Source organism: Microtus oregoni, unplaced genomic scaffold (genome assembly GCF_018167655.1).
Source record: "Microtus oregoni isolate MIOR12 unplaced genomic scaffold, Mior012 000027F_ref0000203, whole genome shotgun sequence".
In the NCBI taxonomy this organism is placed as follows: Eukaryota; Metazoa; Chordata; class Mammalia; order Rodentia; family Cricetidae; genus Microtus; species Microtus oregoni.
Genome location: NW_024543086.1, coordinates 29,734,169 through 29,761,477, shown reverse-complemented (window position 1 = coordinate 29,761,477; position 27,309 = coordinate 29,734,169). Strand labels below are relative to the sequence as shown.

The 27,309-nt window shown below is 45.2% G+C and overlaps 1 protein-coding gene across 1 annotated transcript in view; it reads left to right on the top strand.

The window, feature by feature from the left end:
• The window catches only part of Cpped1 (calcineurin like phosphoesterase domain containing 1), a 126,890-nt gene that overhangs the window by 18,513 nt on the left and 81,068 nt on the right, over window positions 1-27,309 (top strand). Inside the window, exon 2 of the mRNA XM_041676690.1 lies at window positions 2,120-2,338. Coding sequence (XP_041532624.1) covers window positions 2,120-2,338 — 219 coding nt within the window. The remainder of the gene's footprint in view (window positions 1-2,119; window positions 2,339-27,309) is intronic.

The window sequence follows — 27,309 nt, the reverse complement described above, 5'->3', positions numbered from 1 at the left end:
TCTAAGTTTTTACTAAGTAAATATGGAATGAAAGATTTATCTTAATAGATCCAAGGACTATTGACTTTTTGAGGCTCTTGGCTATTTGTCATGGGAAACCACTTATTAAAATGTTTGCTGCAGGAAACTTTCTAAACTGTGTCAGCAGGTTGATTTACTCTGTAACCTTGGGTGCCACTTACTTCCCGGATCTGCTTCTGTTTAATTTATATGTTTTAAATAGTTCTGCAAAGGACCTCAGAAATCAGAACATAGCTAAAGGCGATCAATGGCATACAGAGGTTACTACTGAAATAATAGGAAAATGTTACTAACAGTTAACTTTAAAAACACAAAGCATCTAGTAGGGTTCTTGTTGTTTCTTTTTCTTTTTTTATGAAGCGTATTCAGCTCTTCAGGAAGAGTTTCTCTCCCTTCACCATTGTCTCCAGCTTGATTTGTAGTTATCTATTGCCACCAACAAATTATCTGGCAACTTGGCAGTGTGAAGCAGCAAGCCTGCATTGTTACAGAGTCCCCTATAGGGGTCTGGGTACATTTGCTGGGTTCTGCTGCCACTAAGGCTCTACTTAAGGCACTGTTCTTACCCGAAAGCTCAGCAAGGGATATCCTCTTCCTGGTCCACGCACATGGCCATTGACAGGATGCAGTTCTTTCTGGGATCTTGGCCAGACTCTTCCATCTGTTCCTTGCCTAGTTTGCCACCCCATAGGACAATTTACTATATGACAGCTTTGTTTAGTTTTCTCCTAAGACAAAATCATTCTATGTAGCCCCTGGCTGACCTGGAATGTGTCTCCGCCTTCTGAGCACTGGGATTAAAAGCATGTGCCAGTGTACCCACCTTGATATGACAGCTTTTGACCAGGGAGCAGGGAAAGCAGAGGAAGGAAGATCACGGTCTTCTTCCAGCCTGTACTGAAGGGACATTGTTGACTATGTTCTATTTATTGGGAGCAGGTATATTCCATACTCAAGGTTACAAAGGCTGAAAATACTATTGGGTAGTACCTTTAGGGACTGTCTTGGTCTTTCTATCACACACAGCAAGGACTGAATGAAAAGGAGTCAAATTCTTCAGTAGAGCTTGCTCTCTGCCCTGAACAGTGAGGTGCACACCAGAGTCCCTGCCACTCCTTGCCTGCAGTTAGATCAGGTTGGTTGTGGATGGACGTAAAGGCCATGATAGCTCAAGGATCAGGTACCCTTTGTTCTGCACGTTTGGTGACTTTATAACGTGTTATATTCTTGAAATTTGCCAACACTAGATGCTAGCTTTTCTCACAAGCCCCGTATAAAAGTTGAAATGATAGCTATGTTAATTTGTTTGGCTGTGGTAATTATTTCACCATTTGTATATGTGTAACAACACAACAGTGTGTGTGGGGGGGGTCTTTTGGTTTATTTTTTTATATAGTTTTGGTTCTACCTCATTTAAACGGAAAGAAATAGAATTCCCATGTTCACGTTCACAGTGCGCTGTCACCACGTTCACACTGCCTTTGAATTTTTAGCATTGACTTTTTTTTTCTTTTCTTTTTTCCCTTTCATATTGATCCACTCATTTCAAGATTTTAAGACTTTGTTCCTGGCGCTGCATCTCCCACCAGATAGCCAGAACTTTGAATGCCAAGTTTTATAATTAAAATTCTGTTGCATTCCCCCAAAACAGCACAAATGGTGCCATTAAGCCTGGAAGAAAAGATTCGTAAGCACTTTACCTGGTAATTTAAATATAACATTCTGGCAGCGTTGGTTTGGGGTATTTTTAATTCCAATTAGAACACTATTACTGAACATTAATGTCTTCTGCACTGTGCCCCATTGTGGTCTCTGGTTCATTTTTGATGTCTAGCTTTTAGACAAACAGCTTGGGGACAGGGCTGGAGCAGCGCCTGTGGTTTCCTGCGGCCGTTGGGAATCACCAGCTCTCCGGTGTAATTAGTATAAATCAAAATCCTCCAGACAGTGACAGGAAAGCAATGTGTTTGCAGAGCATCTTATCCAAATGGCCGACCTAATTTAAGAAAAGTATTGTTTCCACTTGCATGGTAACCTGGATGCCTTCACTGACCGATTTTCTTTCATCCCTCCCCCACCTTTTTTTTTTTTTTCTTAGAAAAGGAAAGGGAATGGAAAGGCCCATTCTTCTTCATCCAAGGTGCAGACCCGCAGTTTGGGCTGATGAAGGCCTGGTCCAGTGGGGATTGTGACAGTGGTGGTGATGAATGGGAGCAGGAGATCCGTCTCACTAAGCAAGCTGTTGAGGCTATCAACAAGCTGAACCCCAAACCCAAATTCTTTGTTCTTTGTGGCGACCTCATCCACGCCATGCCAGGTAAGCCTTGCGTTGTCATGGGTGATCTTTTCTTCTTCAGCTAACCCTGACAGGTTATAGGCAGGAAAGGGAGATTTTCCTCCGGAGACAGCTCTGTCTGGTATTGTTCTTATTCTTCAAGGTGGTTCTGGTGTCATCGAATATCAGAAAATGTGTGCTCACTTTCTGTTTAGAACTTGGCGAAGTTAATCACAATTCTGATGATCCAAACTTAATAGGAAACCCACTCCCTCTCTGTCTCCTTGCTACATTTCCAAGGACAAACATTATGACTTCCAAACACTGGGATTTTAACTCTGCTCTGTCATTGGAGCTCATAAGACTATCTATACAGTGACTGCACAGCTGAGACCAGGTGACCAGTCCACAGGAAATGTACACGTCCACATCCACATGGAGAACCCATTTCAGCACAGCTGCAGGAGCACTTGCCTTTCGGAAAAGTCACTGTCAAATCTGTAAAAACCTTGTGAAACCATGATTCATTCTTCCCTTCGAAATGGGATTCATTCTCAAAATGCCTCAGCAGCAGCGTGGAATTCATTCTCTAACAACAGAGGCTGGAGGCCTTAGAGTGAGAACGTTCACTCTTTGTTCTAGCAGTCACTTTTACATAGAGACAATCCCCCCTATACACACACACACACACACACACACACGAATAGGAAGACCTTACCTGACAGACAGGTCTGGCTGTGAGTGAAGTCCAGATTCAGGGACTTTTAGTAGCTTTATCTAATTGTTTGGAATGTCAGGTATTTCCCCTTGGATGCTGGCTCTTTCCTGGGTGGTGCCACCTGTTCTGGTGTGCTGCTTTGTCAGGATGTACCTGCCCTTTTTATGGTTCTAAATGTGATTATCTTTGCCTGTGGCATTTCCCAAGGATGTCTGTAAAAACTAGAGACTGGGTGGGGATTGCCACCTTTTCCTTCTTCTCCTCGCTGCTTCTTTGCCCCAACGAATAAAGAATATGTAGAGGTTTACCCTCAGATCAATTAGCCAGGTTTTCAAATGCTATGGCAAATCTTAGCTAGACCCTGTTGGGGTGCTGAGGCTGGCACTCAAGGCCCCCAATAATCTGTAACTGTAATCTGGTCCCTTCTTTAGTTGTCTTTATTTTTCAATTTTTGTTTTCTCTGTATGGGTGTTTTGCCTTCATGTGTGTATGTGCAGTGTGTGCACAAACCAGAAGAGACATCAGATCCTTTCAGATTGGAGTTCCAGATTCTTGTGAGCTACCATGGGGGTGCTAAGAATTGAACCCAGGTCCTTTTCAAGAGCAGCAAGAGCTCTTAACCACAGAACCATTTCTCTAACCCGACTTCCTTTGCTTTTTACACTCTTATTTCTCCCACAGTGGCTCAGAGGTTGTTATCTGAGTTTGATCTCTCTCTCCGTCTCTCAGCTGTGCTTTCCACTTGACTAGCTCTCTAGGGAGTTCTAGGTTTGTAGAAATCACAACACAAACAAAGTGACCTGTTTTGGATAGTCCAGTCAGAGTCACAGACCACCTTCACCTGACTCGCATGGGCCCAAAGCTAAACTGTGAGGTGAGTTCCACGACAGCCATGCTGTCTGGAGAATAGGATAGTTCCCTGAAGAAAAGTGAGATGCTGGCCCTCAAGCGTTTCTGCTTTGACCATGCTTTGCTCCCTGGAGGAGAAGGGGAGGGCAGGAGGGAAGAGAAGGGAGCAAGTTAGAAGGGCTCAGGAGGAAAAAGTGTTTGGACATTTCTGGAACTCTCTTCCTTCTCTCAGACACCCTCACTCAATATCCTTCTGTCTCAGAAAGACCCTCAATCCAGTGATCAAATGTAAGCAAGGAGAAGGTGGCCCTTCCCATCAGAGCGAGCTTCCATGGCTGCTTCCCCTTCCCTGCCCCCATATCTGCTTACTATAGCAGAAGCGACTTGGAGACCAGGTAGCAGTCATGAGCAGTGTCTGGGAACATCTGCACTTGTCTAACTCTACTTGTCTTAACTGCTCCAGAAGCCAAGACACATTGCAAATAGCAGGGCACCTTCCAGGTATCACTCTCCAGCTCCTGCTGTGACTGCCTGTGCACCCGAACTCAACCCAGAGCGAAGATGCACTAGGAAAGTGGCAGCTGGAAGGTTTTCTTTAACATTCATGGCAAACAACAAGCAGGAAATATTCTCAGAAGTGTCTTTGTCTCTGGTCGCTGGTGTCTTACACAAAGTCATGCGTGTGGCCATGGCTCCTCGTCTGTCCTGGATTGGACCTGTAAAAACAGTGACAGGAAGAGGGAACGGAAGACAGTCATCTCAGAACCAGGAGCCTGGGCCGCCAGCTCACTGCCCCTTTGTGATGAAGTAGGTGGGAGGAGACAGTCCCTTCACCTCAGGCTCTCAGTTTTTGAGTCAAGAAACCACAGAAACAGCAAGAATGCAAACCCCAACATGGCCTGGGGCTACATAGTAGTAAGAAAGCAGAGCTGAGTGATGGAGAGACCCAGATCCCATAACAAGTTTGGAGTCCCTGGATCCAGACACGTGGAATGGGGCCAGCACCACCCTCCCTGTACAACAGAGGTGACCGTCTGGGCAGCTCTACACAGTCCTTTGTTTTAGAGTGAAGTTAAGTACTACCTGCTCATTGACCATTTGTTACGTATGGCCCGAGGTTCGCGGGTGTTAAGATACTACGATGTGGAGACAGCTATAGGCTTAGCTTCTGCCATAGTAAGGCAAACAAGGGGATGGCTTCACCAACCCAGCACATCATCACTGTTGCCAAATGTCTTCAGGGTGATAGGGCCCCATGTGCCATCAGCTTGGCCCACATGGTGGGCAAAGATCTGGTTCTGTTGACCCTTGAACATAGATACAAAATTAACATCTTTCTGTGCAGTGGCTTCAGGATATCATGAGGCTGCCTGGAATTATATAACATGTTCTCGTGGATGTTTACCAACTTTTTCTGAATTATGTTAATATATTCAGTCACATTTCAAAATCAGATGTAAAATAAAAGCTTTTCTTGCAATTACAATGCTTCTTAAATAGAATCCAGTGAACACAAATAAATGAAAAGATAACATTTTTATGATCAGTCTTAACCATTGGTCAGAAGATCTTAACATGTGAGCCCATAACCTTCTGCACACCCTTTATATCCAAGGTGACTGGATCAGAACTCACAACCTCCTCTGAAGATCTGCGCTGTGCTCAGGGGTTTTAGCTGAGACAGACAGAGGACTGTTTTGAATATTTTGTCAGAGATTAAATAGAATGTTTTAAAGCTAGTTACAGTTTTTTAAATATGCAGGAAGTTTCTTCCCTCACTTAACACGTACACCAGGGCTGCCTAGAAAAGTAATTATTTACTTTGACTGCTTAGCACATTGTTAATGACCAAATGCATATATTAATAAGCAGATAAAATCAGGAGGCATGCTTTTAATTCTACTATAAATAGTATCTTGGGTCAAGTAGATATTAACTCAAAATGAAGCAAAACAACTTTCCAAATAATGACTTTTTTAGTGAAAATAATACCCTTTTCCATTGTAACTCTCCATTGTAACATTCATTGATCCACAACTATTCCCTGGGTGAGGAGTGTCAATGACAGCATGGTCACTATGGGTCTAACAATGGAAATGAGAAAACAAGGCCTGTGGCCGCTCAGAGTTAACAGGAAACCGATGCGTAGGTGGTGGGAGGAGTCATTGTGCTAAGGCTCCAGCTTGGTTTTGGTCTTCATTTTACAGGTTCTCTTATGATTTTTTTTTTATTTAAAGGTTTATTTATTTATTATGTACAAAGTGTTCAGCCTCCACGCCTGCAGGCCAGAAGAGGGCACCAGATCTCATTACAGATGGTTGTGAGCCACCATGTGGTTGCTGGGAATTGAACTCAGGACCTCCGGAAGAGCAGTCCGTGCTCTTAACCTCTGAGCCATCTCTCCAGCCCTCTCTTATGATTTTTTAAGTGGTTTTTTATTTTCTAATATAACTTCTCTGTGAGATTAGCCACATTAAAAGTGGCAAATTAAGATCTTGTACATGTTACTGAGACCATCGATTTCCAGCCCTTCAGCTCTCAAGCCCAGGGTGACTTTTCTCGGCCCTGCTGACACTGAATCATCGACCCACTGACAGTGTCCCCAGGAGCCTCGTTAGAATCCAGCAGTTCTGAGCGGATGAGCAATTGGAATATGATGATATAATTATGAACAAGAGATTGCAGTGAGCCTCGTGTGTGCTACTGACACACACGTGCATGCCCGTGTATTTGCATTGCTGTAACTCCATGAAATGGGTAACATAGGTTGATTCTTCGCTTATATAAAATGTCTTGGAAGAGTTGTATGTTAGCGCTGCCCGAGTGACTGCGGCATGCTTAAGTTTCTTGTGAGCGTCAGCCTCAGGAGCTTCTGCTCTGTAAAGGGAGGCAAGCCCGTGCTCAAATCACTCATCCGAGCAGCTGAAGCAGGGCATGCTCACTCAGACGGGTCTGGAGGCACAAAAGCACATCCTGAGTCTGCAGGGCTATGCTCCTGGGAAGCCTCTCCCATCCAAAAGCTGTGTGATTTCTTGGCTTCTTGTGCATCTTCGAAGCCTGTGATCTTTTGTCTTTTCTCCGGCCTCTGCTCCAGCCTCTGGAATTCTCCTTCTCCATCTGACTGGCCTCCTCCATCCCTCTGATACAGATTTGGATGATGACACTGGGCCTGCCTGATAACCTAGAGTAGTCTCTCCATCTGCAGAGTCTCCTCTGCCGTGGAAGATGAAGTACTTACAAGTACTGTGAGTCAGTGTGCCGGCATCTCAGAAAGGGCTTCATTCAGGCCACCACAGATGACTTGTGATGAGTGAAATTCAGGGTGTGTGACCGGCCAGTGTCGGTACTGCCAGCTTACCTGCTCTCAATAGCAATGCAAAACGGATTCAAGAGTTATACTATTTCCATTTTTGCTGGCAGGGTAACTGGCTCTGAGCAAGGAAGTACCTTTTCCCTAGGCCTCATAGCCTAAATGTGGTGGACTCGCTCCCTTTCCAGACCTTTTACACTTTGATGGTAGTGCTACTATAAAAATGTGGCCCAGGAAATGACTGGAGCCCATTGAAATGGAGGACCTCTGCCCCAGGTATATCCATCAGGCATTTATGAAGTCACGAGATGAATCTGACCCACAATAAGGCTTGAGATGTGTGTGCTTACACCAGACTAGGACGCATAGGCCCAGTGTGTTCTGTTTTTCATATATTATATACAACACCTATGTGCCTTCCAGGAGCCAGTGAGAATTTCCTTCAAATGTTATTTATGATGGTATTTTTAAGCAAGAGAACTGCCACTCCTTTATCCGTTTGCTCAGGTTTCCGAAGAAATGCTTGGAAGTGTGTAGGTTTTGTTTTTCTTCTTAAATACTCTGAGTAACTAAAGCAGGATGCTCTCCTATAGAAACGCCCACAGCAGCATGTTGGCAAAGTGCCTTGGAGAGCAAGCGCACCCATTTTCTTTAGCTGAAGGTGTACGTGGATAGTCAGGACAAAGCTTCTCATTTGGATCATGGACTTGCACAAAACTCTATCTACCATTCCAACACTTAGGAGACTCTGAAAATTAAGACTTTTCCTTATATTTAAATTTATTTGATATAACAAAACTGCCCTGAATTGACTGTTCCTTGTCTTTATCTAATGAAATACTTGCACATTTGTTGGTAGAAAATTCCCGGGCTGTGGTTCTCAAACTCTTGCTTGGTTACTACATAGTCTGTCCTCTCTATTCCCTTCTAAAGTTTGTAAAACTACTCTTTTATTTTATTTTTTTAAATTTATTTATTTATTGAAGATTTCTGTCTCTTCCCCGCCACCGCCTCCTATTTCCCTCCCCCTCCCCCAATCAACTCTCCCTCTCTCATCAGCCCTAAGAGCAGTCAGGGTTCCCTGCCCTGTGGGGAGTCCAAGGACCTCCCATCTCCTTCCAGGTCTAGTAAGGTGAGCATCCAAACAGCCTAGGCTCCCACAAAGCCAGTACGTGCAGTAGGATCAAAGCCCAGTGCCATTGTTCTTGACTTCTCAGCAGTCCTCATTGTCCGCTATGTTCAGCGAGTCCGGTTTTATCCCATGCTTTTTCAGACCCAGGACAGCTGGTCTTAGTGAGTTCCCAAAAGAACATCCCCATTGACTCAGTGTGTGTTTTGAAATAGGAGCGGCGGGGCTGTGTCCCGCCACCCAGCTGCTCTCACGGCTAGCTTTATACCCGAAATAATTACACGGAAACTGTATTCTTTTAAGCACTGCTTGACCCATTAGTTCCAGCCTCTTATTGGCTAGCTCTTATATATCAATCTAACCCATTTCTAATAATCTATGTAGCCCCATGAGCTGGCTTACCAGGGAAGATCTTAACCTGCATCTGTCTGGAGTGGGAGAATCATGGCGACTCCTTGACTCAGCTTCTTTCTCCCAGCATTCTGTTCTGTTTACTCCGCCTACCTAATTTTATGTCCTATTAAAGGGCCAAGGCAGTCCCTTTATTTAACCAATGAAATTAATACAAGCCAGAAGACTCTCCCCCATCATGTGTGGGTGTACCCCTCATGTCCCTGAGTGCCTTGCTCGTGCTCTCTCTCCTGCAGCTCCTGATTTGGACCTTGGGGTTGTAGTCTGGTGCTCCAATGTGGGACTCTGTCTTTGTCTCCTTTCATCGCCTGCTGGAGGTTAATATACATGATTTTCTTTGGGTTCACCTTCTTATTTAGCTTCTCTAGGATCACGAATTATAGGCTCAGTGTCATTTATTTATGGCTAGAAACCAAATATGAGTGAGTACATCCCATGTTCCTCTTTTTGCGTCTGGCTTACCTCACTCAGGATAGTGTTTCTTATTTCCATCCATTTGCATGAAAAATTCAAGAAGTCATTGATTTTACTGCTGAGTAGTACTCTAATATGTATATATTCCATACTTTCTTCATCCATTCTTCCATTGAAGGGCATCTAGGTTGTTTCCAGGTTCTGGCTATTGCAAACAATGCTGCTATGAACATAGTAGAGCATATACTTTTGTTGTATGATAGGGAATCTCTTGGGTATATTCCCAAGAGTGGTATTGCTGGGTCTAGGGGTAGGTTGATCCCGAATTTCCTGAGAAACCGCGACACTGCTTTCCAAAGTGGTTGCACAAGTTTGCATTCCCACCAGCAACCTCTCCAGCAAACCTCTCCAGTAAAGGCTATCATTGGTGTTTTTCATTTTAGCCATTCTGACAGGTGTAAGATGGTATCTTAAAGTTGTCTTGATTTGCATTTCCCTGATCACTAAAGAAGTTGAGCATGACCTTAAGTGTCTTTTGGCCATTTGAACTTCTTCTGTTGAGAATTCTCTGTTCAGCTCATTGCCCCAATTTATAATTGGGTTCATTAGCCTTTTACAGTCTAGTTTCTTGAGTTCTTTATATATTTTGGAGATCAGACCTTTGTCAATTGCGGGGTTGGTGAAGATCTCCCAGTCAGTGGGTTGCCTTTCTGACTTAGTGACAGTGTCCTTAGCTTTACAGAAGCTTCTCAGTCTCAGGAGGTCCCATTAATTCAATGATGCCCTTAATGTCTGTGCTGCTACGTAGGAAGTGGTCTCCTGTGCCCATGTGTTGTAGAGTACTTCCCACTTGCTCTTCTATCAGGTTCAGTGTGTTCGGACTGATATTGAGGTCTTTAATCCATTTGGACTTGAGTTTTGTGCATGGTGATAGACATGGATCTATTTTCATTCTTCTACAGATTGACATCCAGTTTTGCCAGCACAATTTGTTGAAGACGTTCTCTTTTTTCCATTTTATACTTTTAGCTCCTTTATCAAAAATCAGGTGTTCATAGGTTTGTGGGTTAAAGTCCGCGTCTTCTATTCAATTCTATTGGTCAACTTCTCTGTTTTTATGCCAATACCAAGCTGTTTTCAATACTGTAGCTCTGTAATAGGGTTTGAAGTCAGGGATGGTAATGCCTCCAGATGATCCTTTATTGTATAAGATTGTTTTGGCTATCCTGAGTTTTTTGTTTTTCCATATAACGTTGATCATTGTCTCCTCCAGATCTGTGAAGAATTTTGATGGGATTTTGATGGGGATTTCATTGAATCTATAGATTGCTTTTGGTAGAATTGCCATTTTTACTATGTTGATCCTCCCAATCCAAGAGCAAGGGAGATCCTTCCATTTTCTGGTGTCCTCTTCAATTTATTTCTTCAAAGACTTAAAGTTCTTGTTAAATAGATCTTTCACTTCCTTGGTCAGAGTTACCCCAAGATATTTTATGCTATGTGTGGCTATCGTGAAAGGTGATGCTTCTCTGATTTCCCTCTCTGCTTCCTTATCCTTAGTGTATAGGAAGGCAACTGTTTTCTTGGAGTTGATCTTGTATCCTGCCACATTACTAAAGGTGTTTATCAGCTGTAGGAGTTCTTTGGTAGAGTTTTTGGGGTCGCTTATATATACTATCATATCATCTGCAAATAACGAAAGTTTAACTTCTTCCTTTCCAATACTAATCCCCTTGATCCCCTTATGTTGTCTTATTGCTATTGCTAGAACTTCAAGCACTATATTGAAGAGGTATGGAGAGAGTGGACAGCCTTGTTGTGTTCCTGATTTTAGTGGGATGGCTTTGAGTTTTTCTCCATTTAATTTAATGTTAGCTGTCAGCTTGCTATAAATAGCTTTTATTATATTTAGGTATGACCCTTGTATCCCTAATCTCTCCAAGACCTTTATCATAAAGGGGTGTTGGTTTTGTCGAATGCTTTTTCAGCATCTAATGAAATGATCATATGGTTTTTTTCTTTCAGTTTATTTATATGATGGATTACATTGATAGATTTGCGTATGTTGAACCACCCCTGCATCTCTGGGATGAAGCCTACTTGATCATAATGGATAATTTTTCTAATGTGTTCTTGGTTTTGGTTTGCCAGTATTTTATTGAGAATTTTTGCGTCAATGTTCATGAGTGAGATTGGCCTGTAATTCTCTTTCTTGGTTAAGTCTTTGTGAGGTTTTGGTATCAGGGTGACTGTAGCTTCATAAAAGGAATTTGGCAATGACACTTCTGTTTCTATATTGTGAAATACCTTAAGGAGTGTAGGTATTAGCTCTTCTTGGAAGTTCTGGTAGAATTCTGCATTGAAACCATCTGGTCCTGGGCTTTTTTGGAAGGGAGATTTTTGATAACAGCTTCTAATTCTTCGCTACTAACAGGTCTATTTAGATTGTTCACCTGGTCTTGGTTTAACTTTGGTATATGGTACTTCTCTAAAAAAATTGTCTATTTCTTTTGCATTTTCCAGTTTTGTGGCATTCAGGCTTTTGTAGTAAGATCTAATAATTCTCTGAATTTCCTCTGTGTCTGTGGTTATGTCCCCTTTTTCATTTCTGATCTTATTTATTTGCGTGTTCTCTCTCTGTTGTTTAATTAGTTTGGATAGGGGTTTGTCGATCTTGTTGATTTTCTCCAAGAACCAACTTTTTGCTTCATTGATTCTTTGGATTGTTTTCTGTGTTTCTATTTTGTTGATTTCAGCCCTGAGTTTAATTATTTCCAGTCTTCTACTCCTCCTAGGAGCGTCTGCTTCTTTTTTTCTAGAGCTTTCAGATGTGCTGTTAAGTCCCCAATGTATGCTTTTTCCGTTTTCTTTAAGTGGGCACTTAGTGCTATGAACTTTCCTCTTAGGACTGCTTTCAATGTGTTCCATAGGTTTGAGTATGTTGTCTCTTTATTTTCATTAATTTCAAGGAAGACTTTAATTTTTTCTTAATTTTTTCCTTGACCCAGGTGTGGTTCAGTAGTTGACTGTTCAGTTTCCATGAGTTTGTCGGCTTTCTGGGAGTAGCGTTGTTGTTGCCTTCTAACTTTAATCCGTGGTGATCTGATAAGACACAGGTGGACACTGATATTTTTTGTATCTGTGGATGTTTCCTTTGTTACCAAGTATGTGGTCAATTTTCGAGAAGGTTCCATGAGCTGCAGAGAAGAAGGTAGGTATATTCTTTCCTATTTGGGTGGAGTGTTCTATACATGTCTGTTAAGTCCATTTGCTTCATTACCTCCAATAATTCTCTTAGTTCTCTATTAGGTTTCTGTCTGATTGACCTGTCCATTGGTGAGAGAGGTGTGTTGAAGTCTCCTACTACTAGTGTGTGTAGTTTGATGTCTGCCTTGAGTTTTAGTAATATTTCTTTTACATAAGTGGGTGCTTTTATATTAGGGGTATAGATGTTCAGGATTGAGATTTTATCCTGATGAATTGTTCCTGTTATGAGTATAAAATGTCCATCTCAATCTCTTCTGATTGAATTTAGTTTAAAGTCAGTTTTGTTAGAAATTAGTATGGCCACTCCTGCTTGTTTCTTAGGCCCGTTTGCTTGAAAAACCTTTTCCCAACCCTTTACTCTGAGTAGATGCCTGTCTTTGTGGTTGAGATGTGTTTCTTGTAAGTAGCAGAATGTTGGATCCTGTTTTCGTATCCAATCTCTTAGCCTGTGCCTTTTTATAGGTGAATTGAGACGATTAATATTAAGAGATATTAATGACCAGCAGTTGTTTACTCCAGTTATTCTCATTGCTTTTGGTAGTAGAGTTTGTGTGTCTCCCTTCTTTGAGTTGTGCTGGTGAAGGGTCACTAGATGCCTGAGTTATTGTACCCAGTGTTGGCAATGTTGGATTCCTTGGGTTGTGAATTTCCTTCTATTACTTTCTGTAAGGCTGGATTTGTGGCTACATATTGTTTGAATTTGTTCTTATCCTGGAATGTTTTGTTTTCTCCATTGATAGTGAATGATAGCTTGGCTGGGTATAGTAGCTTGGGCTTACATCCATGGTCTCTTAGTTTCTGTAGTACCTCTATCCAGGACCTTCTGGCTTTCATGGTTTCCATAGAGAAGTCAAGTGTAAGTCTGATCGGTTTACCTTTATAAGTTGCTTGACCTTTTTCCTTTGCAGCTCTTAATATTCTTTCTTTAATCTCTATGTTTTTTTGTTTTGATTATTATATGGCGAGGGGATTTTTTTTTATCCAGTCTATTTGGTGTTCTGTATGCTTCTTGAATATTCAAAGGAATATCTTTCTTTATGTTGGGAAAGTTTTCTTCCATAATTTTGTTAAAAATAATTTCTGGGCCTTTGAGCTGTGACTCTTCTTCTTCTATCCCTATTATTCTTAGGGTTGGTCTTTTTATTGTGTCCCATATTTCCTGAATGTTTTGTGATGAGAATTTGTTGGCTTTGCTGTTTTCTTTGATCAGTGCATTTATTTTCTCTATGGTGTCCTCAGAATCTGAGATTCTTTCTTCTATCTCTTGTATTCTATTGATTATGCTTGTTCCTGTAGTCTCCGCTCATTGACCTAGATTTTCCGTATCCAGCCGGTCCTCAGTTTGTGTTTTCTTCCTTGCTTCCATTTCAGTTTTCAATTCTTGAACTGTTTCCATTACCTGTTTGATTGTTTTTTCTTGGTTTCCCAGGGTATCATTTACGTATTTACTCATTTTTTCAAAGTTTTTGTTATACTTCTTATCCATTTCTATAAGGGCATTTTTTACATGTTGTTTAAGGGACTCTATTGCTTTCATAAAGTCAATTTTTTCCACTTCTTCTGTGTTCGGGTGTTCAAGTCCTTCTGTTGTAAGATCATTGGGTTCTAGTGTTTTCATGTTGTTTTTCAGATTATTGGGTGAATTCTTGCCTTGGCGCCTGCCCATCTCCTCCTACCGATGCTATCTAGTGGGTCTTCTAAAACAGGATCAGGTTTCCCTGCTGGCCAGGGGCCCTGCTTACAAAATGCCCCCACTCCATTTCCTGGGTCCCGCCACAGGCCAGGATCCCTCACACCACTCAGGAGGCTCTACAGGAACAGGAACAGGCTCCCTGTTCGCCAGGGATCTAGTCAACAAAAGGTTTACCACCCTGTAGGCCAGCCACCAAAACAAAGACACTCCCTCTTCCCTCTGACCCGAGCACCCAACCCAGTGCCCAAACAGGCTGAACTGGGTGATCCCGTGGCCCCAAGGAAGGGAGGGAGAAGGAACGAGGCCTCTGGGGGCAAGCTGGGATGGTCCAGGGAGAGAGAGGTTGCAGCAGAGGAGGAGCAGCCCTAGCAGGCTGACCAGGGAGTCAAGGGGTTTGGGGAATGCCCCCGCTCCATTTCCTGGGTCCTGCTGTGGGTCAAGAACACTCTCACTTCTTAGGAGGGTCTTCAGGGACAGGTCCAGGTTCCCCATTTGCCAGGGACCTCGTCAACAAAGGACCTCCCACTTTGCAGGCCATCCACCAAAACACCTACTTGAATTAGTTTAGTGGGACGATCTGTTCTCAGTGTGGGCTTCACTGTTTCAAGCTTGGACCATCAGAAAATATAAGTTCGCATCTGCCGCGCCTCTGCCTGCGTCTGCACTGGTCTTGCTTTTTCAGCAAGGCAGGTCACATTCTGCTTCTTAGGTGATCTGGGCAGGACTCAAACTACACTTTTAAATGAGATGCAGCCCAGAGGGTTTTGCATAAGAATTTATGGGTCTGCAGAATAGAGGCTTACAACTTAAACAAACATCTCATCACTAGAAGCAAAGGCTTCTTTCTTGTTCGGACTTGTGTGACTCCCCATGTTAAGTTCTGCGCATCTTTTACAAGGCAAACACTTATTGATTTCAATGTTTAAATGGTCTCCAATGTCTTAAAGTTCAAATTTTGGGCCCATTTCTGTTGGGACCAAAGGGCCTTGGTGTGAACCTGGAATTGCCCCAGAGATGACCGGAGCACATTGGAGAAGGGGGATGCACACAGGTGGGTTTGTTAGGAACAGCTGAGAATAAGCCACTAAGAAGGACATGTCTTCATGGCAGAGAGGGGCTAGGCTTCAGCAGAAATGGCTGCAGAGGCTGGAGAGGGCCACTCAGTGGCCAGGTACTGAGGAATGGGTGTCACCATGGATATGTGAATTAAAGATACGGATAAATGGAATTATGCTGTTCCTTCAGGTAAAAGACCTGAGCAGACCAGAAAAGTAAACTTTCTTTTGGTTTAGTAGCCTCCACCTTAAACTGGGTGCGAAGGGATGGGCTAAAGTCTGGATAAAAGTTGTTGCCACCCAGTAAACATCCAGACACTTTCCCCACTTGATGGCCTCTAATTCTCTAAAGAATGAGTAAGTTGGGAAAGGGAGGCGTTGAGCAAGGATGGAGTGTGTGGTGCGCTGGGCTTCAGGCAAGAAACAGAGCCATTTGCCTTTCTGTTACACAGTCCAGGAAGTTGGTGTTCATTTTTCTCAGGCCGGGCAGACAAACAAACAGGTAGACTTTGGTGCGAGAGAGTCCGATAAGCAAAGCCTCGGAGGCATAATTTAAAACCAAAACCGGGATTAAGGCTCAGGCCAGCAAAGGACCTTATCTCAGCCCCTAACACAGCCAAGTTCACCTTCCCCAAAGCTTAGTTCTAAGGTCCTGGGGGCAGTATGCATGTAAGGGGTGTGTGGGATTATTGACTGCTGGACTTGGGGGAGGGAATGCAGGTCACATGAGCCTGTGTCTGCTTCCCAGGGGTCTTAGCAAGTGGCTGCTCATGGTAGGCACCCTATTACAAATTTCTAGAATAGATGAAATTTAATTTAACAAATCCGTCCTCCATGCCTGTTCTGTACCAGACTATGATCTAGAGCTGCCAGTGAATGAAATGGGTGAGCCTGCATTTTAGATGGAAGTAAAAGATATGTATATAGAGAGACCCCCCTGTGTGTGTGTGTGTGTGTGTGTGTGTGTGTGTGTGTTACTTTACTCTCTTGAAGGATTCGAGTTAGAATAGATCTGGATCTTTTAGTCACTTTCTAAATTGTGCAAGCAACATGTGATTGAAAATCTTCATGTAGACTCAGCCATGACGCCTTCACTGTAGTTCAAAGCCTGTATACATACATGCACAACAACCTTCTTCAAAGTTTAAACACAACCACACTCTGAGCATTGTGCTGTGACTTATTTCTTCCCTTCCGAGTGTCTGGACAATCCTTCTGTGCTGATCTACACAGACGGTGTCATACACTTCCCAGTTGTCAGCCTTCCCTTCTGGTCGTCTTCGTTGAGATAATCTCCCTGAGATAATTGAGGGTGGGAGGTAATCTGAGGTGCTGCCCTAGTGCCCCTGGGTGCCCTCCTCAACAGCCACTCTGCTCTGTGCTTCCCTGGAGGATCGTGTGGTCCCTTTTAGGCAGCTGACAGCCGTGGTCCCTGTGACACAGGTAGATAAGTTATGCGCTGCACACCACGTCTCAGAAAGTTTCCGTTGTGTGGAAGCCCTTGTGTCCATCATAAGGTGGCTCTTTTTGTTTTTAAGAAACTCGGTTACTTCACATCTATTTCCTCCACTGTGTAATTAGCCTTGCAGCTTTGCTATTTTTAAGTGCCTTCTCCAAGAAGTACCAAGATTTAAAGACAATTTTCGGTACAGCTTCTTATACAGAAATGGGGATTTATTTGCTTGCAAGGGTGTGATACCTCAGTCAAAACATCACGAGGCTTGGGGATAAGTGGGGCTGTCTCCATTCAGTTCTAAGCCAAGAAGCAGCCAGAGGGCAATCAGCTCAACCCCTTGGCTCCCTCACGCCTTCACATCCATTACAAACCCCATGGAAGTATCTGCGCAATCAGGGACAATGCTCCCCTCTGCCAAGACTGATTAAAAGAGGTTTGAACTAATCTACCTAATATTACTAATTAGGGGAACATGGGGCCTCAGCTGCATGGCTGTTTCTGATTCGGTGTGTGATTACTTCCACCGCTGCCCTCATCTACTGCCTGTGCACATGGCCGCTGGCATGGTGTCAGCTCTCTTCCCTGTCGGGGCATCTTAACCCTGCTTGTGCCAGGGGATCCTTTTGGCAGATTGGCAAAGTTCCTGGATCACATCACATAATAATGTTTTCAAACACAGATTCCCAGTGAAACCAATTAATCTGAAATACAATCAACAAAGTACTACCCCATAATATGATTGGGTGGCACGCATGCTTCTCTGTTGATCCGTTATCTGACATCTGACTGCTCGGTGATTCACTGCCAAGCATTCTACTGACAGTGGCCCGGTTAATAGCTGCTGAGTTTTATAGTGACAGTGGAATCTGTAGTCTGTGGCATGGGCAGCAACTGAAGTGTGATCAGAAACGTCTGTCGCTGCTGCTGGCACGAGTTGCTGCTAACGCTGTAATGGAAGAGGGTGCTCCATGGGCATGGATTTAGTGGGAATCTAGTTTCCTCCCGTCTTGAATCCCCATCCCACTTCTGCGGGTCCTATGGCCCAGACTAAGAGCCTGTGTCCCCCACAGGAGCACATTCATCTTCGTAACGGTGTGAACAATGTAATTGGCCAACACACAAATTAGGTGGGAACCTTTCCGTTTAATTAAAGGTTTCTTAGCTGGAGAGAAATGTTGGTCTAGGAAAGGATGGCCATTTGGTTTTTTGAAGAAAAGGAATGACTGGAGCTGACAGTAGGGGCCAAGCTGCCTTTTGATGAGGGACACACAAAATGTCCACCAGATTCCTTATCTCTGACTTCAGCACTGAGACCAAAACAAATAAACAAAAACTCACCAGCTGAGAGAAACTTCCCATGTCTGTGTGCTCCATGACACACTGAGAAAGCTTAAAAGGAGCCCAGCTCCCATAGAAAATGATAAGTAAGAAATGAAAGTCAGGCCAAAGGCAAGCAGAGGCTCTCGTGACAAGTCAAGACTTCCTCTGGGTACTGTACCACAGGTCCAAGATGGTGGCTCTTCACTCAGGAAGACCTGAGTGGTCTGCCATAAGGAGGATTTTGTCCCCCTAGTAAACCCTGGAAAACTGGGTGGAGTTCAGGGCACTTGCATAGATTCCTTAAGGAATTTGAGAGGAAAAGTTTCTTAATTTTCATAAAATCTTTTTTTTTTTTTTTTTTTTTTTGAGACAGGGTTTCTCTGTGGCTTTGGAGCCTGTCCTGGAACTAGCTCTTGTAGACCAGGCTGGTCTCGAACTCACAGAGATCCACCTGCCTCTGCCTCCCGAGTGCTGGGATTAAAGGCGTGTGCCACCATCGCCCGGCTTCATAAAATCTTTTAATGACTTCTGAGGCCTAATTTTAGTGTGTCAGCTTCACTGGACCTGGGGATGCCTAAGTAGTTGTTAAGTCAGTGTTTCTGTTTCTGTCTGTAAGGGTGTTTCCAGGAGAGACAGACGTTTGAGTCCAGATGGAGGAGAGATCTTGCCTCGCCAGTGTGGACAGGTAGTGTTCAGTACAGAGGTCACTCTAAAGCAAAATGGCAGAAGATGGGCAATTTTGTCTCTCCTTGGATGTGACAGCTCCTGGTCTCAGGCTGGCATGCGCACGACCAGCCTTCCTGGGCTTAAAGGCAGCTGGGCATGATTTCTTGGCCTCAATAAACATGAGCCAGTTCACATAATGAACTGTTCTGATAATACTTTGTGTAGCTCCTGCTGGTTCTCTGGAGAACTCGACACATAACTGGCTCTGGGACTCCGAGGGATGGAAGCTTCCAAGGTCCTAGGAGCAGATATGCTTATGATCTGGTTCCTAATTTCCGCTCCCTCCTGGGGACCCTTGCCTCACAGCAGACCATGCTGGAAGCCTTTAGACAAGAGCAGGTGGCAGTCTGCTCAGAGGTGCCAGACAACCTCCGCAGCACCTCACACCCTTCCTTGGGATTTTCTGGAGCCACTGAATAGAATCCTCTTAAACTTGAAGAAGCAGAGCAAGATGGAGCAGGCAAAGCTAATGCCTTCTAGCTTCCGCTTAGCTAGCTGCAGTACTGGCATCTTTCCTGCGATGTTTCTACTCTCATTTTCTGGAATTAGAACATTCCACCTCTTTCATTGCCCTATTTTCTGCAGCTAAATGAGGTACTAAAAGGGGGCATGATCCTGAAGGAGTTCAATTATCAGATAATTGGTCGAGTGATCAGAACGGGAAATGAACAAAGTAATGAGAGACTGGAAAATGAAAGTTTAAATGCCAGAGTTGCTGAGGAGTGTGTTTCTCAGACTCTCAGTATTTAGAGGCTTTCCTGCGTGTTTCAGGTTCTGTGTTTATCTGGTCCTTCCGTAGCCCACTGGAAAGCCACTGCAGGTTCTGTTTACCATATATATTTTGATTCTTATAAAACTTCATTATTCTTTTCTTCATTTGTTATCTTATTATGGTGAAGCACTACTGTTATAACTTTTAAAATATTTTTGTAAAGAAATTTTGTATTAAGCCAGACCTGGTGGTGCAGGTCTGTAAACTCAACCATCCAGGGGACTGAGGCAAGAGGACTGCAAAGCCAGGGTTTTCTTTTTTATTTATTTATCTATTTATTTATTTAAGATTTCTGTCTCTTCCCCGCCACCGCCTCCCATTTCCCTCCCCCTCCCTTAATCAACTCCCCCTCTCTCATCAGCCCTAAGAGCAGTCAGGGTTCCCTGCCCTGTGGGGAGTCCAAGGACCACCCACCTCCATCCAGGTCTAGTAAGGTGAGCATCCAAACTGCCTAGGCTCCCACAAAGCCAGTGAGTGCAGTAGGATCAAAAACCCATTGCCATTGTTCTTGAGTTCTCAGTATTCCTCATTGTCCGCTATGTTCAGCTAGTCCGGTTTTATCCCAGGCTTTTTCAGACCCAGGCCAGCTGGTCTTGGTGAGTTCCCGATAGAACATCCCCATTGTCTCAGTGTGTGGGTGCACCCTTCACGGTCCTGAGTTCCTTGCTCGTGCTCTCTCTCCTTCTGCTCCTGATTTGGACCTTGGGGTTTCTTATGTTACTGAGTAAGCTCCAGGCTAGCCCGAGTAATTTAGTGGGGTTCTGTCTCAAAAAGTCAAAAGAGGCATGGGTGTCAGAGCAACTACGTACTTGCTTGGCTGTGTGACCCAGGGCTAGTCCAGGTTTCTCTTTTCTGTCTTTAAAGTGCGCGAGAGCACATATTATAGCACACTAAAGCCTCTTGGACAGGTCACCTTCTCAGTCTTCTCTTTTCTGTCTTTAAAGCACGTGGGAGCACATATTATAGCACACTGAAGCCTTTTGGTTGTCAGCTGTGCCCCTCCGCCGGCTAACGGTGCAGATGCAGCAGCGAGCAGCTAGAAGTGCCTGGGTGCTGCAGGATAACAAGCTGTAGCTTTTAGATGCAGAATTAAATGAATCTCATCTAATAACATGTATAATTTGAAAACTGGTAGAAGCTGATTAAGCTTGATCTGTTAGCAGCGTGGGTTGCGTCACCACGTGAGTGATGTTTCTGCCTGCAAAGTATGAGAACAGTGAATTTACATACCTCAAGTAATTAGGGGAAGATAACGAACGCTTTAGAGATGGAAAGGATTATGGCTCCATAAATTCCCGAGACTAGATGAAAGCACACGCGTCCAATCAAGGACCACGTGTGGCAGAGCGTGTAACCGTGTCCCCTCTCCTAGGGGATGCAGTTCCTGGAACAGAGGGCCCTTTCCTGAGAAGTGCCTCTGGGCCCTGCGTCCAGCTAGTCCCTCAGCTGGCTCTCGGAGTCAAGCCATCAGATTGTACCCATTTGTTTTTCTAGTTGCCGACAGCAAATACCTTCATGTGCAAACACTGATTTAGCAAGAAGCAGGCAACGTGTCTGGCCACAGGAAGCCTGAAGGCTAGGCAGGAACAGACACCAAGCATGGGTCCTTGACTGAAAACCAGGTTTCCATAGACTTTACTGTTTGTGAACAGAATCCCTGCTGTCATCTAAACAGACCCGGCTGGCGGGCTTTCATGTTAGGTCCTGTGTAACCAGGGTTGTAAGCTGTCCCTGTGAGCCTGCCTCTGTACATGTGTGCATCAGCTAAGAGAACATGGCTGTGAAGTCACATGGCTGATATTCAAATCCTGACTTGACTCTTTCCTCCAGGTAAGTTACTCATTTCCTCCTTAGTTGGTTAATGTTTCTGTAAAAAGAGAGACTGTACCAACTACATGCTTCTCGCAAGAGTCCTGTGAGATAAGTCTAAGAGGTCCGAGGGCTCTGCTGGAGTTTAGTGCCCTCTGGTGCCTACAGTTACTGATGTTTCATTTCATTGTTTACTACCATGTAGGTATATGTACCACATGTGTGCCTGGTGCCCACAGAGACGTTCACTCCGACTTCCACACGTATCCACCCCTGACTCAGGGCGGTCACTCCGACTTCACGTGTGTCCTGAATAGTCATTTAGTCATTTCAGAGAATGCAGTGTTCCCTGATGGACTCCTTGTCCCCAGACTTAATGGTCACTAGGATTTGGGAAGAACTTGCTATGGAAGTCCCTGGTGTTATGACTGGGATGGGAAGTGCCTCTTGCAGGTTCCTGTGTGACAGGGTCTCTGGCCCATGCTGGTGTTGTGAGAGTTGGGACTGTGACTTCATGTGCAGAGGTCGCTTGCAGGATGCTAGCCATGAAAGTGCTGCCTGCTTCTGGCTCTGGTCCCCCTTCGGGTCTCCTCTATGTGTATCCATGGGAGAAGCCATGGACAAGCTCCCACTTCTATGACCAGTCTGCTCACTCCAGCCTCTACACCTTCCCCACCATTGTGGCCTGTGGAGCAAACTGACCTCCTCGTCTCTGAGCTGTTCCTGTTGGATACTATTCTGAGCTATGATGAGAGCTGCACACAGGGAGGGAGCTGCGCTGGCAGGAAGTGGTGCCTTTGTCCTTCTGTGGAGATGGGAGAACCCTTGGCTCTCCCTGCCCTTCACCACTCTATGGCTGCAGCTCAGCTAAGTGACCAAGCCTGGACTTGCTGTCACTGCACCCACTCTGATGAGTCCTGCATTTGGTGGCCTCCGTTGGGCTGAGACCTCATGGGGACAGATAAAGAGGGGGCAGTTTGGCAAAGACCTGCATTTCTTCCTGAATTTGATGACAGCCTGTCCAAGATGCCCTTTTTTAGATCTAGATCTCAAGTGCAAAATGATCTCTCTCTCTCTCCATCTACACCAGTGCAGAGCCTTGCGGTAAAATAGAAAGGGTGTGTTGCTGTGATCTGGGCCACCCTGGCAGCCCTTGGCCACATGGGCATTGGCAGGGTTAGGTTAATAGGAAGTTCCCGCCTGGGGGCTGCTGTTCTTTGTTTAATAGACTGGGACAACAGTACTCAATGTTGGCACATTTAAAAATTTCCCTTGTCAGTAAATTAAAATCAGCTCCCAGAGTCCCTGGTCTAGGATTCTCTAAACACTTGTCACATGGTGTGGGGATTGGCAGCACTTGTGATGAAAAGCAATTGTTTCATTGTCTGTGCCCATGTCTACTGAGGGAGTGCCCTACCACAACCCCAACATGGAAAAAAAACCGAACACAACATTGTAACAGTCCTCAGACTCCAGTGAGAACAGGTGTGACTACCTCCCCCCACAGCACTGTAACAGTCCCCAGACTCCAGTGAGGACAGGTGTGACTACCTCCCCCCACAGCACTGTAACAGTCCCCAGACTCCAGTGAGGACAGGTGTGACTACCTCCCCCCACAGCACTGTAACAGTCCCCAGACTCCAGTAAGTGCCTCCCACTGAAGCATTGTCTTTCTAAATTCTCTGCTCATTTTGGGACGTGCAGTAGCGTTTTCACTTGTGAAGGACAAATTTAGTGTCAGTCTTTGCTGTTGTTGAAGCCTTTCATAGTAGACATTTGTCCATGAGTTCCCTTCACATCTGAAGGGTCTCCTCCTAGGTGCAGTCCGGAAGGAAGCAAAGGCCACCTGTTACGTTGGCAGCACGATGCCCTGAAAACTCTCTGGCATCCTTCAGTCACATGGCTTAGACCTGTGACTCTCTTATTCAGCTAGGTTCTCCTGAACTGTATTCAACTCCAGAGGCAGGCCTCACCCTAATCATGGAGAGACACTGCAGCTACCTCTGCTATTCCAGGATCACTTGGACCAAGATCAGCTTTTGACTTGCGCCTCCAGCAGTGTCAGTGGGACAAGCTAGGGCTCTGTGCCCGAGCACACTTCTCCCTGGGAACAGTTTATATATGGCTGGAAGGGCTGGGAGAACTACCTCTGCCCTCATAGCTTCAATTTAGTTCTCCAGCTTCCCACTCAGACCTAGCATCTCTTTGATAAGTTGATTCTCTGTGTGAAGTAGCCAGAGGCAAGCACACAGAGCCTGACCAGGATAAACTCCCCAGCCATGTCTTCTGCTCACACCCCTACCGGCCCCGTGGGGCCAGCTCTTGCTCCCACACGGCTATGTGCTGCTGCCTGTCCCACCAAGCTCACACTCCTCTTAGTCTCCTATTTGGTGGTGGACATGCTGCCACACCCTGAGCCACAAAGGTGCATCCTTTCTCTCCTCACCTAGTATCATTTTCCAAAGCCCAGCTCCATGGGCTCTATACCAGTGCATAGCAAGTGTTCTACCACTGAGCCACACCCCAGCTCTAGTTGGGGGCTTTTTGTTCACACATGAGCTGTGTTTCCTCCCTGCCTAGGCTATACCAAGACCTTCTGAGTTTCTGGGCTGTACGGGAGTGAGGGATATTCCTCATTCACCAGACACGTCCCACTGAAAACCGCAGTGTTTGCCTTTTCTATTACGTCTGTAGAGGTGGGGACCCAGAGCACTGACCGCACGATTGTCCTCACCTGCTGGATGGGCCATCACCTCTGTAAATCACTGTCATCCTGGCTGGAATGAAGATTCTCCAATGAGACACTGATGGCCCTCCTTTTGGTCCCCTGTCTATTGAAACAGGAACCCTAAAAAACAGGGATTCTCTGGAAACCTCTTCTGGGGGGGGGGGTCTAAAGTCATGTACAGGCCAGAAACGGAGCTTGTCTCCCAGGAAGGGATCCCACACAATGCTGGCAGCTTGTCAGAGCACCTTATAGGACCAACTGGAACCCAGCAGTGATGTGCAGGACCACACCTTGGCCACACTGCTTAGCTATGCATATGTCTTGCCTTAAATGGACCTAAATCTCACAGCAGGACCCTGAAGATGGACTTGGGGTAGGGAGGAGGATCACTGGACCATTTGCTTCTCTTCTCAGTGTGACTGCTTTCAGAGCTACCTCTGTTTAATTGGCCTATTATGGATGGACTACTAAGCCCAGCGCATTGGGATCGCAGAGCCCAGAAACAAAACAAAGCTAGCGATGGTGCCTCCATGTGAGGTGTACGGTGGGATGAAACCTCACTAGGAGTGTCACATGGTACTGACTCAATAAAAATGGAAAGCAGTGTCCTTTATCCCTGGGTGGGTGGAAGGATTAGCCAAAATAATGACTGGGAAACACATAGATATTTAGCAGGCAGTGAGCCGTTCAGAGACTGTAACAGCCACAGCCATGGATTTTCTTCCTTTCAGGCCTGAAGGCTTCTGGGAGTAGTTCTCTCCCCTTTGTCTCTGTTAGCTTTGAGGTGGTCAGGTAGGGACTAAGGAGTTTATTAGGAGAGTTGCTAATGACATGGACTAACAGCCAGGGCCACAGCACAGTGAGGGCTCCGAGGAGAGTTAAGACCTTAGCACCAAAGTTATATAGCGTGGCAGGGTGTCCAAAAAGAATTAGAGCCCACTGACAAAAGAGGGGGCCTCTTTTTTTTTTATAACTTTGAGGATCAGGGGTTCACAAGAAGAGCCTGCAGCCAGGCTGTGACTCTCAGGCGGAAGGCAGGGAGCGGTAGGGTTGGATGTGATACCCTCTGTCACGGTACCTGTGAGGCTGCTAGCTAGGGCACAAGGACAAATGTTCAGGAGACTGCCTATCGGTATTTGTTGGTGGGGAGAGCTGCTGCAAATCAGTGGTAAGATGCAAGTGTTACACTTTTCATGGTTCTGAGTAGTGACCACGATACTCGATTATGTATAGATATTCAAAGTATAGAGGCTTGTTGGGGACAAATGGGACTAAAGCTGAGTGTCATTTTGGACTGACTGCCATGGGTGGTTTCTGGGACTTTATCTGCAAACCAGGGTGTTGCTGTCCACATCTCCGGGTTGTCAGGAGACTCAGCAGGATTGTACATTCCAGGACCTGACACACACATGGGCGCCCGTAGTCACAGGGCCCTGCCCTTGTTTCCCTCTGTCCTCATGTGACAGCCTGCTTGGTCACATGCTGCTAAGTTCCTTTTCCTGCAGGAAATGGGTATGTGGAACAAAAAGGATCTTTAATATCTCCTCTTTGCCCCCATAGCTCATATTCCAGATATCCCAAAGTCTGCATGAAGGAACAGTGCCATGGGAGATGCCATGTGAAACACTGGATAGGAGGCACCCAAACACTCTGCCTGTGTTGCCAGGCCTCTGCTCTGATTTTGAACAGCCCAGCTGTTGGCAAATCTATTTGGAAATAGCCTTCGGCCAGATGCTAGGATGCATCACCAACTCCTGTAAATAATTCGTGGTTTTTCCTGACGCCATCTGACAGTGTGATGGGAACTGATGTACAGATTATCTTCCAGGAAGGAAGCCTGTCATGTATGTAAACTGTCACTCATGACACCCATGCCACAGAGAGCCAGCCCAGAAGGAAGGGCCTGGGTAGCTCAGTTGTCTTCCCTCGGCAGTTTCCTCAGTGCAAGCATGAGAAGTGTAAGTGGGAAGGACCCGTGTGTAGTGCAAACATGATGTGTAAGTGGGAAGAACCCGTGTGTAGTGCAAACATGAGATGTGTAAGTGGGAAGGACCCGTGTGTAGTGCAAACATGATGTGTAAGTGGGAAGAACCCGTGTGTAGTGCAAGCATGAGATGTGTAAGTGGGAAGGACCCGTGTGTAGTGCAAACATGATGTGTAAGTGGGAAGGACCCGTGTGTAGTGCAAACATGATGTGTAAGTGGGAAGGGCCTGTGTGTAAGTCTGAGGCTGTCTATATCGAAAGGAAAGACCTGTCATTCGGCTGGGTGGGCTTTTATTTCCTAGCATAGGATTATAAAGTAGGCAACTCTGTAAGCAGGTAGCATTATAGGTACCCTTCCTTTCTCGGTGATGCTTATGTGTAGATGAACTTTGGAGTCCTGTCCTGCTCCAAATCCAGTGACCCTCTTGTCTGCTGTGCTGGGGCCTGCTGTGGTTGTGGGCACTTGGCGAGCGCTCCTGATAAGAGCAGGGCTCTTCAGGATCTGGATGTAGTTTGTGATGACACGAGCCTTTTAGAACACTGACCCCAAACTGCTAGCCAGGAGTCAAGGAAGGTGGTGGAGTACCTGACTTGAGGTAAGATAAACCCTGTGCTTGCCGGGCGCCTCCCGCGTGTCCTCACAGACATGACGATCCTGGGATGTTGATTCTCCTGTGTCCACAGTGTCACTGCTTTCAGGTGACCCCGGCCTGTCCTCCATGTGACTTACTGTGTCTGGTGCTCTCTGCATGTTCTGTGAGACCTGCTCTGCTGGAGCAAGGAAGGTAGAAGAACAGGTAGACAGAAGTTGGTAGACATTAGGTACAATGCAAATTTTTTTTAAAAAAATTCTTTTTGTATATGTTTGGTTGCATCTGTCCTTATTAAACCCATAGCTGCAAAGGGCTGTCAATATGCCATTGAACTGAGACTTTGTTTCACAATACCCCAGACATATCTTTCAAATCTGCTGTGTGTATCTATCTGTTTGCCCTTGAAATGAGTGAGCTAATGCTATTATATCAGCCATAACCTTTGCAAAGGAGTTCGTATGTATTCCCAGGTAGTTCCATTGAAGCTGTGTGAGGGTCACCCTGGGAGAATGCTGGTGAGGGATGAATAGGCACTCCTGGAGTCGCGATCAGGAGAATAACATGATGGCAAGATAGAAGTAGCTTTGCAACAGGATGTGAAAAGACAATAAGCTCAGACTGTGACAAGTTTGCTTAAGGAGACATCACTCTGCTCTCTGTCCTTGGCTTATAAATTCTGGAAGACAGGAGAGCCTGGAGTTGGTACTGCCACACAGGCAGAGATTGGATGTGATTTTCCATGTGTTCTGCGTGGTCCCTTCCTTGCCCTTCAATTGTTT